This window comes from Cherax quadricarinatus, chromosome 32, assembly GCF_038502225.1.
Source record: "Cherax quadricarinatus isolate ZL_2023a chromosome 32, ASM3850222v1, whole genome shotgun sequence".
Lineage (NCBI taxonomy): Eukaryota > Metazoa > Arthropoda > Malacostraca > Decapoda > Parastacidae > Cherax > Cherax quadricarinatus.
Window position 1 is genome coordinate 29,453,886 of NC_091323.1, and position 12,892 is coordinate 29,466,777.

The window sequence follows — 12,892 nt, forward strand, 5'->3', positions numbered from 1 at the left end:
CTTCCCAGCAATTCCAGGAGCAGCTTGAGAAAATTGACCACTGTCTGGAAAATCCCCCAACTCCTGCCTCAAACATCTTACTACTGGGAGATTTCATCTTGAAACACCTAAAATGGTATGCCAGGGATGGGGTTCACTTATCCAGGGCAGGTGTGGGTTTTCTTGCTAACTCAGTTGAGGGGGTTGTTAGGACTTTAAACTAGGATTAGTTAGAGGTATGGGTTTAGAAATGATAAATAATGAGTATGGATATATTGACTTATGCTCTGATATTAAGAATCTTAATAGTAACTGTCATGGAGTAACTCTGGGTAATGATAATTTCAGAAATTGTGTAAAAACAAAGATGAATAGGAAAAATGTGCAGAAGAAAAAACATATGATGGTATTTTATGCTAACAGTCGAAGTGCAAGAAATAAAATTAATGAACTACGTTTGGTAGCATGTGCTGGGAACTTTGATATCATTGCATTAACTGAAACGTGGTATGATTTAAAGAGTCGGGATATGACTGCTGAGTGTAATATTCAGGGATTTAAGTTATTCAATGTGGATAGATGTAATGGGAAGGGGGGAGGAGTTGCATTGTATGTTCGAGAAAATATTAATTGTTGCATAAAAAAAGGTATAAAAATAGATGGAGCAGTAACAGAGTCTGTTTGGGTAGAGTTCGTGGAGGGTCAAGAAAAACTAATTCTAGGTGTAATATACCGACCTCCAGGCTTGGATCACGATAGAGGGAGACTTCTTTGGGACGAAATTGTTAGGGCTTCTGGACACAGTAACGTAGTCATAGTAGGGGATTTTAACTTTAGCCAAATTGACTGGAATTCTTTGACAGGTAATCTAGAGTCCAGTGACTTCATGGAAACAGTTCAGGACTGTTTTCTGAAACAGAGTGTAACTGAACCTACCAGGGGTAATAATTTGCTAGACCTAGTCTTGTCAAATAAGGAAACACTAGTGAATAATCTGGAGATCACTGAAGAGCTTGGCGCAAGTGATCACAAATCCATCACCTTTAGCATTAATTGGGAATGCAAGAATAATGATAATACAGTAAAAATCCCCGATTTTCGTTCTGCCGATTATAATGGACTTAGGGAACATCTGTCTAATCTTGATTGGGGTTATCTAGCTAATGATTTTATTGACGATAATCATACTTATGAATATGAAGGGATCTGCTTTTATGATTGTTTTCTTAATAATGTACACAGTGCCCAGAGTATATACATTCCCCAGAGAGAAATTAGGTCTAATAATAACGATCCCAAATGGGTTAACGGGAGGTTAAAGCATCTATTAGGGGAGAAAAAGGGGAATTTATAGGCGCATCAGAAGAGGAGAGGTTAACCTTACTGACCAATATGTTCAGCTTAAAAGAGAAGTAAAAAAGGCGATTAGAAAGGCTAAACGTGACTATGAAATTAGAGTCGCTAATGAATCAAAGACTAATCCAAAGGGGTTCTTTCAAGTGTATAGGACGAAGGTGAAGGAAAAAGTAGGACCTCTGAAATCTGGGAATGGACAGCTGACGGATAATGAACTGGAAATGTGTTCCTTATTTAATGACTATTTTTTGTCAGTTTTTACACAGGAAGATGTAAATGAGATTCCAGTAATTAACAATTATTTAGTTCCTGATGAATTTAAGTTAACTAATATTACTGTCACGAGGGACATGGTTATTAAACAGATAGACAAACTGAAACAAAATAAGTCCCCGGGACCCGATGAGTTGTTTTCAAGGGTACTTAAGGAATGCAAGATGGAGCTTAGTCAGCCATTAACGAGTGTATTCAATGCGTCCATCCTTACCAGTGTTGTGCCAGAGAAGTGGAAGATGGCTAATGTGGTTCCTATATTCAAATCAGGGGATAAGTCCACTCCTTCAAATTACCGTCCAATAAGCCTGACATCTATAGTGGGCAAGTTATTAGAATCAATTATAGCTGACATTATCAGAAGTCACCTTGAAGAGCATAACTTGATAAATGAATCTCAGCATGGATTCACGAGAGGTCGTTCCTGCCTGACAAACTTACTGACGTTCTTCAATAGAACATTTGAGGCAGTTGACAGTGATAAGGAATATGATATTGTTTATTTGGATTTTAGTAAAGCCTTCGACAGAGTACCTCACAAGAGACTCTTAAGAAAAGTGGCAGCTCATGGTATAGGAGGTAAAGTTCTAGCATGGATTGAGGCATGGCTTACCAATAGAAAGCAGAGAGTTACCATTAATGGAGTGAAATCTGAATGGGGATTAGTCACTAGTGGCGTTCCACAAGGATCAGTTTTAGGCCCTCTCTTGTTCATAATTTACATTAATGACCTTGATGAAGGGATTACTAGTGACATGAGTAAGTTTGCTGATGATACAAAGATAGGCCGTATAATTCACTCTGAGGAGGATATCAATGAACTCCAGGACGATTTGAACAAATTAATGTCTTGGTCTGAGAAATGGCAGATGAAGTTTAATGTGGATAAGTGTAAGGTACTTGCCCTTGGTAATGAAAATAACCCTCGAAGCTATAATCTAGGTGAAATAAAGTTGGTAGAATTACCGACAATATGTAAAGTAAAAGTACACAAGTGCAACTAATGTGACATTTATTGTGGCAACGTTTCGCTCTCCAGGAGCTTTATCAAGCCATTACAAACAATACATGGACACAGAGGGTATATAAAGGCTCAGAGTGAGGTGAATACTAGTGAGGTACCATTTCGATGTTCACTAGTGGTAGTAGTAGTAGTGGAAGTGACAAAAGTAATACAATATGGTAGAGCAATTAAATCGTACATGAGTAAAAGGATATAAAAGCTATTACTTGGGTAACATAAAAATAGGTTGGACAAATATAAACTGGAATGAGGCAGGTTGTTTCAGTGTTCACTCTCTGTGCTTTGTGTAGTATAACAGGAGAGACTATGTGATGGCAGGGTTTACTGTTTTCAGGAGGATTCTTGCTAAGACTTCGGAGATGGTGAAGCTGCCGTTGTTTTGTTTAATTGTATTCGAAACAGCGATCAGTGCTGATTCAAGGCACTTGCGTGTGCGGAAATTAGTTTCTTTTATCACTAATTGGGCGTCTCTGAATTTCATAAGATGATTGGTGGAATTTCGGTGTTGTACACAGGCGTTGTTTAAGTTGTCGTTCCTACATGCGTATATGTGTTCATTGAGGCGGGTGTCGAGGTTTCTTGCTGTTTCACCTACGTAGATCTTGTCACAGCCTCCACAGGGTATAGTGTAAACTGTGGAAAAAGACACTTATGTACAGTTCAGGACATTTATTAAAGGAAACGTTTCGCCACGAGTGGCTTCTTCAGTCCTAATACAGAGAAAACTAAGAAAACACACATATATATAGTGGTGGGAGTCAGGTGAGGTGAAGCATGGGTAGAGGTGGTAATAGTAGTACTAGTAGTAATGGAACTAAGGAGGTGAGGTTAGAGAGGGACCTGCTGGCATCAAGTAACACCAGTTCCCAGGATGGGTAATATCCTCTTGCTTAGTAATTTTGAAATACTGTAACTACCGGATTTTTGCTTTATAGTGTTACTGACAGAAATTAGTGCAGCTTCAATGCATTTTCTCCGTCTTAAGTCGTCTTCTTTAATAACTAGTTTAGCTTCATTGAATTTCATGAGGTGTCCAACATCGTCTCTATGTTGAACACATGCGTTTCTGCGGTCATCATTTCTGCAAGCATTTTTGTGTTCTGCTATTCTAATGTCCAGAGTTCTGGCTGTTTCCCCTACATATACTTTGTCACACCCCCCACATGGTATAGTGTAGATTCCTGCACTTGTGCCAGAATCATGCTTGGGTTTTTGTATCAGGTTCCTAATAGTAGTTGAAGAGCTGGTGGATATTTTAGCCAGTTTTCTGTCAAACATTTTTGAAACATTAGTGGCAACGTTGCTGACCGGTAAAACGATGTAACTTGGAGGCTTTTCTTCAATTTGAAAACTGGCTAAAATATCCACCAGCTCTTCAACTACTATTAGGAACCTGATACAAAAACCCAAGCATGATTCTGGCACAAGTGCAGGAATCTACACTATACCATGTGGGGGGTGTGACAAAGTATATGTAGGGGAAACAGCCAGAACTCTGGACATTAGAATAGCAGAACACAAAAATGCTTGCAGAAATGATGACCGCAGAAACGCATGTGTTCAACATAGAGACGATGTTGGACACCTCATGAAATTCAATGAAGCTAAACTAGTTATTAAAGAAGACGACTTAAGACGGAGAAAATGCATTGAAGCTGCACTAATTTCTGTCAGTAACACTATAAAGCAAAAATCCGGTAGTTACAGTATTTCAAAATTACTAAGCAAGAGGATATTACCCATCCTGGGAACTGGTGTTACTTGATGCCAGCAGGTCCCTCTCTAACCTCACCTCCTTAGTTCCATTACTACTAGTACTACTATTACCACCTCTACCCATGCTTCACCTCACCTGACTCCCACCACTATATATATGTGTGTTTTCTTAGTTTTCTCTGTATTAGGACTGAAGAAGCCACTCGTGGCGAAACGTTTCCTTTAATAAATGTCCTGAACTGTACATAAGTGTCTTTTTCCACATCTTGTCGGTATCACCATACCATTTCCTCATAGTGTAAACTCCTGCATTGACTGGTTCCTGGTTAGATCCTTTATTGAAGTGGTAGAAGCGATGGCGACTCTGGTGTTAGTTTGTGAGAGTACTTTTGAGACGTTTAGTGCAACCTGGCTGTTGGGAAGAATTATAACTTTGTTGGGAGCGGTGTTGATGCGTGGAGAATTGATGATCTGAAGAGCTCTTTTCTTGCAGTCTTTGATGAAAAAAGAAGGAAATTGTAACTCAGTGAATGTTTGGTGAATGTAAGTACATTCCTCGTCAAGAAACTCAGGACTACAAATTCGGTATGCTCTTAGGAAAAACCCGATGATGATGCCTCTTTTGGTCTTGGTATCTTGACTGGAATAGAAGTGTGTGAGATCATTTTTATTGGTGGGTTTCCGATAAACTTGAAATCTTAGGTTGTTGTCTACTTTGTGAATGAGGACGTCGAGGAAAGGTAGCTTGTCATTGGACTCTTCACTGATCGCTGTTTCGAATACAATTAAACAAAACAACGGCAGCTTCACCATCTCCGAAGTCTTAGCAAGAATCCTCCTGAAAACAGTAAACCCTGCCATCACATAGTCTCTCCTGTTATACTACACAAAGCACAGAGAGTGAACACTGAAACAACCTGCCTCATTCCAGTTTATATTTGTCCAACCTATTTTTATGTTACCCAAGTAATAGCTTTTATATCCTTTTACTCATGTACGATTTAATTGCTCTACCATATTGTATTACTTTTGTCACTTCCACTACTACTACTACCACTAGTGAACATCGAAATGGTACCTCACTAGTATTCACCTCACTCTGAGCCTTTATATACCCTCTGTGTCCATGTATTGTTTGTAATGGCTTGATAAAGCTCCTGGAGAGCGAAACGTTGCCACAATAAATGTCACATTAGTTGCACTTGTGTCCTTTTACTTTACAATCTAGGTGAAGTAGAGCTTGGTCATACAGAATGTGAAAAAGACTTGGGAGTCATGGTAAGCGGAAATCTAAAGCCAAGACAGCAGTGCCTCAGTGTGCGCAACAAGGCCAACAGATTACTTGGATTTATCTCAAGAAGTATAAGTAACAGAAGTCCAAAAGTTATTTTACAGCTCTATACATCACTAGTGAGGCCTCATTTAGATTATGCTGCTCAGTTTTGGTCCCCTTACTACAGGATGGACATAGACTCATTAGAGAACATACAGAGAAGAATGACTAAAATGATTTACTGTGTAAGGAACCTCCCGTATGAAGATAGACTTAAAGCTTTAAATCTCCACTCTCTGGAGAGGCGTAGAATGAGGGGAGATATCATTGAAGTGTATAAGTGGATGACGGGCATAAACAAGGGAGACATTAATAAAGTACTGAGGGTGTCGAACCAGGTAAGAACCAGGAATAATGGATTTAAGTTGGATAAATTTAGATTTAGAAAGGACATAGGTAAGTACTGGTTTTCTAACAGAGTTGTAGATGCGTGGAACAGTCTTCCCAGTGGGGTGATAGAGGCTAGGACCTTGGGTAGCTTTAAAAAGAGACTGGACAAATATATGAGTGGGAGGGGCTGGGTTTGATTGGTGTTGGGGGGTGCGGGAGTTTTCTTGAGTAGCTTTAGGTAGATGTCGTTTTGATAAGGACCTGCCTCGTATGGGCCAGTAGGCCTTCTGCAGTGTTCCTACATTCTTATGTTCTTATAGCAAACAATGTTTTAGCAAAGATCACCCCAGGAGGCAACTCAGATGAAAATTCACACACACACACGAACTATTAAATCTCTGCACCAAATTCACTTTAAACCAGCAAATAGTAGAGCCTACAAGACTAGAAAATACGCTGGACCTCATCTTCACTAACAATGACGATCTGATACGTAATATATCATGGACTTCCCCTAATAATGGCAATCAAGTCTCTGTCCCTTACTTCCGCTTGGCTGATTTCATAGGACTGAAAAATTACTTGGGTGGGCTGAATTGGAATGACCTGACTATGGGTCAGGTAGGTGGTGATGATTGCCGATATGACGTTTTCCAGAGCATAGTTCTAGCTGCTCAGACAACTTATGTTCAAAATAGGGAAATCAGATCAAACAAAAATGATCCTAAATGGATGAACAAGAGATTAAGTCATCTCATTGGTCAAAAGAGAGGCATATATAGGCAAATCAAAGGAGGAGAGGGGCAATTAAGAAATCAATATATTCAGTTAAAAAAATAAATAAAAAAAAGGGAATAAGAAAAGCAAAAAGAGATTATGAGGTTAAAGTTGCAAGAGAATCGAAGACTAACCCAAAGGGATTCTTTCAGGTATACAGAAGTAAGATCAGGGATAAGATAGTTTAGTTTAAGATGTTTATTATGCACCCCATACCCATCCTGTGGGCGGGAGTCAAAAGATTACAGAGGTACATAATGGGTCCAGGGACTGGGCCCCGAAGTTTTGATAGCTGAGCAAGTTACAAAGGTAGATCTGGTCACAATCATGACAAGTTAACACACATACACAGACACAGACAGACACACACACACAGTGGAATAGCCTAGAAAGTGACATAGTGGAGGCGGGAACCATACATAGTTTTAAGACGAGGTTTCATAAAGCTCATGGAGCAGGGAGAGAGAGGACCCAGTAGCAACTAGTAAAGAGGCGGGGCCAGGAGCTAAAACTCGACCCCTGCAACCACAAATAGGTGAGTACACACACACGTGGTAATGCTTTATTTACAGGGAGCAAAGTAAGGGTATTTTTCCATAATGGTCTGTAATAAACCACTGTGGATAAAATACTTCGACATATCTTGAACATTACTGAGTGAGTTTTTTCTAAATTCATTAATTTTATCGCACTCCAGTACATAATGACGCAGGGTGTGACGCACTCCAGTACATAATGACGCAGGGTGTGACGCACTCCAGTACATAATGACGCAAGGTGTGACAGTAGTCCATCTGGCAAAGTTTACATTTCGTTTGGTCTACATCTGGTGGTGGTGATTTAACCTGCCAAAGATACTTGGTAACCCAGCCGGAGCCAGGCAATAGTGACATCCAAGAGTCGGCTTATTTTGTTGGATGCACCATAGACGTGTGGCTCCTCCTGCATGATAGAATGATGATAGATGGACTGACTGGTATCAGTCTCCCTAAGTCTTAAGTCAATAAAATTCAGTTGAAGTTCTTTTCGTATTATTTTTCTCAAACTGCTAACTGACAACCCAAGATTGTAATCTACTCCCTCTTTGAAAGCATACAGCTTAGCCAATTTATCAGTTCTATCATGCATCTGAAGACCAATGTGAGATGGAATCCACAGTATGTGCACTTTGACTCTACTGTCCACAATCCTACCATACCTATGTCTGGCTTCTGACACAAGCATGCCACAATTTATACTTGATGAGTTGAGAGCATTTATGGATGACAGAGAATCAGTTACAATTAAAGTGTCAGCCTTAGATTCATGGACGCACTTGAGTGCAAGAAGTATGGCAAACAGTTCTGTCTGAAGGGTAGAGGCCCAGTTATTGATGCGTGCTCCAATTTCTTTAAGAGAGCCATAACTCTGAATGACAACAGCAGCACTACCACCTGCACCAGTGGATTGGTGAACAGAACCATCAACGGAAATAATTTGTAAGAGAGTATGCTGTGCGACTAAGTTATCAGTACAGCTTAAGGCATCATGTTTGGCTTCAAGGCGAAGCTTTGGTTGTGATTAATGAAGTAGTTTGGGGGGCAATGGAGGAATGGTAGTTTGGAATGGTGTAATATCCCATGGAGCGGAGAAGTGCCGCTGTTGCCTTACTTGACATAGATCATGTACGTATCTGATTCATGCGGCGGTCGGTTCCACTTTTCTCAATCCATCTGGAGGGGTGTTCACCAGTGCTGATGAAAGTTTGGAGGGCTTCTGTGCAGGGGTTTAAATGGGCTTGCCTGAGCATATTAACCCCAATTAGGATATTTCTTTCAGTAATACGATCTCTGATTCTTGGAATATCAAGTTCTTTCTGCATATTTAAAATGTTGGCAGTACGAGGGCATCCTAAAATGATCGTCATTGCTTCGTTCTGCAGTTTTTCCAGCCCTCCAAGCTTCCAGTCAGACACGAGAGCAAGTAGTGGCGCAGCATAATCAACCAATGATCTAATATAAGCAAGATGCATCATTTTCACAATTTTAACATTAGCACCATACCTGGAGTGAAACCCTGCCACAACTCTAAGTGCTCTCAGCCTTTCTTTGTATTGGTGACAAAGTCTCGTTACAACAGGTCCAAGTAGTGGGACCTCAAAGCCCAGATACCTGTATCTGGTTACATATTCTAGAAGAGACCCATCATGCAACTGGATCTGGCGAAATGTGCCTCTCTGTCGAGGAGGACGCCTATTGAGTATCTTTGTTTTATCAGTAGAGATTATCAACCCCTGGTTGATAACCTCTACTGGGTGTTGGAGAATCCGGTGGTGTGAAACATTATATCATCAGTAAAACTAATCATGTAATGATGGGGCTGGCTAGGCATAGCATTAAGTAAGGCATTAATTAGAATATTGAATAGAGTGGGACTGAGCACACCTCCCTGTGGGGTTCCTAATTCAAAGTCTTTAGTTATACTTCTATGACCCTGGAACAACACAGAAGACTTTCTGTTGGACAGGTAACCTTTAATCCAGCGGAGAAGCCATCCTCCAACATCCATTCTGGCAAGTTCACTAATGATTACATGTCGGATGGCTACATCAAAAGCAGATTTAAGGTCAAGGAAGGCAGTATATGGGCTGTCAGTGTGTAGGGTGAGAAAGGTGGTCATGCAATGATGCACGCTCTTTCCATTCGTGAAACCATGCAACCGGGGAGACAAAAATTTCTTGATTCTTTACATGAGACGATTAAGAATCATCCTCTCGAATGTTTTACATAAGCAGCTAGTAAGAGATATTGAGCGAAATGCATTTTGCTGACTGGGCTTAGGAACTAGAATGATGAGGCTGTTGGTGCAAGATTGAGAGAGCTCCCCAGTTACATAGCTCATGTTATATAATTCAAGTAAAGGTGTGGACGTGTCAGTGGCTCATTACTTTGTAACTTGTTCATGATTGTAACCATGTATAGGAGTGAGGCTGATTCATTACCTCTGTAACTTGCCATGATTATAACCAGATCTACCTGGAGTTCATTACCTTTGTAACTTGCCATGATTGTGACCAGATCTACCTGGAGTTCGTTACCTTTGTAACTTGCCATGATTGTGACCAGATCTACCTGGGGTTCATTACCTTTGTAACTTGCATGATTTTGACCAGATCTACCTGGAGTTCATTACCTTTGTAACTTGCCATGATTGTGACCAGATCTACCTGGAGTTCATTACCTTTGTAACTAGTTCAGTTATCATAACTTGGGGGTCCAGTCCCTGGACCCATTATGTACCTCTGTAATCTTTTGACTACCGCCCACAGGATGGGTATGGGGTGCATAATAAACATATTAAACTAATAAACTAACTAAAGGATTGCCTGGTACTCGACACAACAATCTGAGTATATTGCAAGTAATACCATCCTCACCAGGCGAAGTGGAGTTGCCCTTAGTGCTGCATCAAGTTCAAGGTTAGTGAAAGGAATGTTACAGTCATCTTCCTTGCCGAGCATAAAACAAACAAGTCTCTCCCTTGCATCATATTTGTCATTTAATTTTGCCTGTGTGGTACTGGGAAGATTGTTTTAGCTAGATGTAGCAGCTCAAGCACTGACTAACTCATTCGCCCTACAAGGGATGAGGGTGAGCGATCTGCCCAGTTCTGTTATCCTTAATTCTATTGATGTCCCTCCATGCCCCGCTAAGTGGGGTGTGAGCATTGAGACCGTTGACAAATTTCTCCCATTCTGTTTGCCGCAGCTCTGTCACACGCTCTCTGGCAGCAGCAAGGACTAGGTCTAGTCTGCGAGCAGTACGTTTCAGTGTTCGAAGTTTAGGATCATTGTAATAAGTATGGTTTTTATAGGAGGTATGGTTATTATGGAAGTTAGTTGGACTTAGAGTTCCAGAAGGTTTAAGAGGCGGCTCTAAGTAGTTCTGAATACTGCTCACAAGGTCATTGTTAAAGGTCTCAACAGAGGAACACTCATAGGAATTATACCAGTCAGTCACATGTGCAACAAAGTAATCATGCTGATCAGGGGGACATTAAAACGTTTCCGTTTGAATATCCCACCAGGAAGGATAGTATTACCAATACCTAGGGAGGTTAGCTGTGAAAAATGATCTTATGATATATCTGTTACAATGGAAGATTCACAGCTGGCAGAAGGAATGTTGAAGCCAAGGCACAGATCCAGGACACCTCCATAGATATATGCGGGTTCAAGGTCACCTACAATTTGCACATTATCATGACTATTTAAAAGATTAGATTTTGCCACCGAAGTGAATAGTTTATTGTGCACCCCATATCCATCCTGTGGACGGTAGCGCAAGAGCATATGGATACACAGAAGGCCTAGGAACTAGGCCCCAAAGGGTTAACATGAATACATATGGATTTATATCTACATATCTATAGTTCACTTATCTGTTACAAGCAAATTTAGGAAATTTGCTTAGTATATCTGGTATCTTATTTTCATTAATAAGGTATTTTGACATGTCACATAGGTTATTATACTGTCTGTCTCTGTATTCCTCAATAAATGGACAATTAAGCACATAGTGTTCAAGACAGTGACCATATGCCTGATCACATAATTTGCATTTAGTTTGATCATCATCTGTGTGTCTCCCAAACTGCCAGAAGTACTTGTAACCAAGCCTAAGCCTGGCCACTACATCAGTCAGTCTGTTCACAATGCAAGTTGCTCCATAAACATACTTATCTACGTTCATGTAAAGTAAAAGGACACAAGTGCAACTAATGTGACATTTTATTGTGGCAACGTTTCGCTCTCCAGGAGCTTTGACAAAGCTCCTGGGGAGCGAAACGTTGCCACAATAAAATGTCACATTAGTTGCACTTGTGTCCTTTTACTTTACATATTGTCGGTAATTCTACCAATATTATTACAATCTACGTTCATGTTATCATAGTGGGTTATAGATGTACTCAGGCTTCTAACTGCATTCCTATAACAATCATTTTCATTATTTACTTCTCCCCGAGTATTATTCCTAAGAGTGACAATAGTTGTACCTAAATAAATTCCCTTACTTAGTCGTGAAGCCGAGGTGGATACTGCGTAAGCTGTCAGTGGCCCTGATAAACCCAACACAGAAGCAAGGAAAGACAGAATAAGAGCAGCAAATGTCAGTTTCACCTTCGGATCACCTCAATGGTGCCAGGAAGAGGTTAGAGGAGGCTCTTGGCCCTGATAAGAAAGTCAAATATTTTTACCATATGAAACAGTGGTTCAGAATGAGGGTAAGTTGTCGTCTTAACTAGTTTAAAGGTTATTTTCCGTGGCATTACAGATATTTACATTCCATTTCGTCGCTGTTTAATACATGTAAAAGCCAAAGTTGGCACAACTAATTGTAGAAGATTCTGAAGCTAAGACTCGGGAGTTTGACTTTGTAACTTTCAACACAGTTGGTGTATTAATGTTTCAATATCAATGAAAAAGTGTTCTTACCAACGTTACTAAGTCACTGATTGGTTGAGATAAGTTTCCAGTATTTTCCTACTTATTAAGAGTTCCCCAGTAAATAAATTTAGTTTAAGTACTTTGTCTCATAGCTCGATGGCTAGCGCGCTCAGCTCGCACACTGAGGTCCAGGGATCGATACCCGGTACGGCTGAAAACATTAGCATGTGTTTCCTTAATACACCTGCTGTCCATGTTCACCCATCAATAAAATAGGTACCAGGGTGTTAGTCGACTGGTGTCGGTCGCATCCTGGGACAAAACTGACCTAATTTACCAGAAATGCTCTGTTCAACTGCCTCCCAGAATACATAAGGGGGATTACCAACAGACCCCTGGCAGTCTTCAAGCTGGCACTGGACAAGCACCTAAAGTCGGTTCCTGACCAGCCGGGCTGTGGCTCGTACGTTGGTTTGCGTGCAGCCAGCAGTAACAGCCTTGTTGATCAGGCTCTGATCCACCAGGAGGCCTGGTCACAGACCGGGCCGCGGGGGCATTGACCCCCGGAACTCTCTCCAGGTAACTCCAGGTAATAACAAGCAGCTTTCTATATAGGAGTATGTCATTGATGTCTTCTAGGCCTGTATACCTTGTACATGTACTTGTATTAGTAAAGATT

General features: G+C 40.6%; 1 protein-coding gene across 1 annotated transcript in view; it reads left to right on the forward strand.

Annotated features, from left to right (window-relative positions):
- Nucleotides 1-11,832: 11,832 nt before the first annotated feature.
- LOC128690269 (transcriptional adapter 1) overlaps nucleotides 11,833-12,892 on the forward strand; it is a gene marked incomplete at its 3' end in the record, with an annotated part of 35,442 nt that continues 34,382 nt past the window's right edge. The window contains 1 exon segment of the mRNA XM_070090573.1: nucleotides 11,833-12,050. Within this exon segment, the coding sequence (XP_069946674.1) occupies nucleotides 11,934-12,050 (117 nt within the window).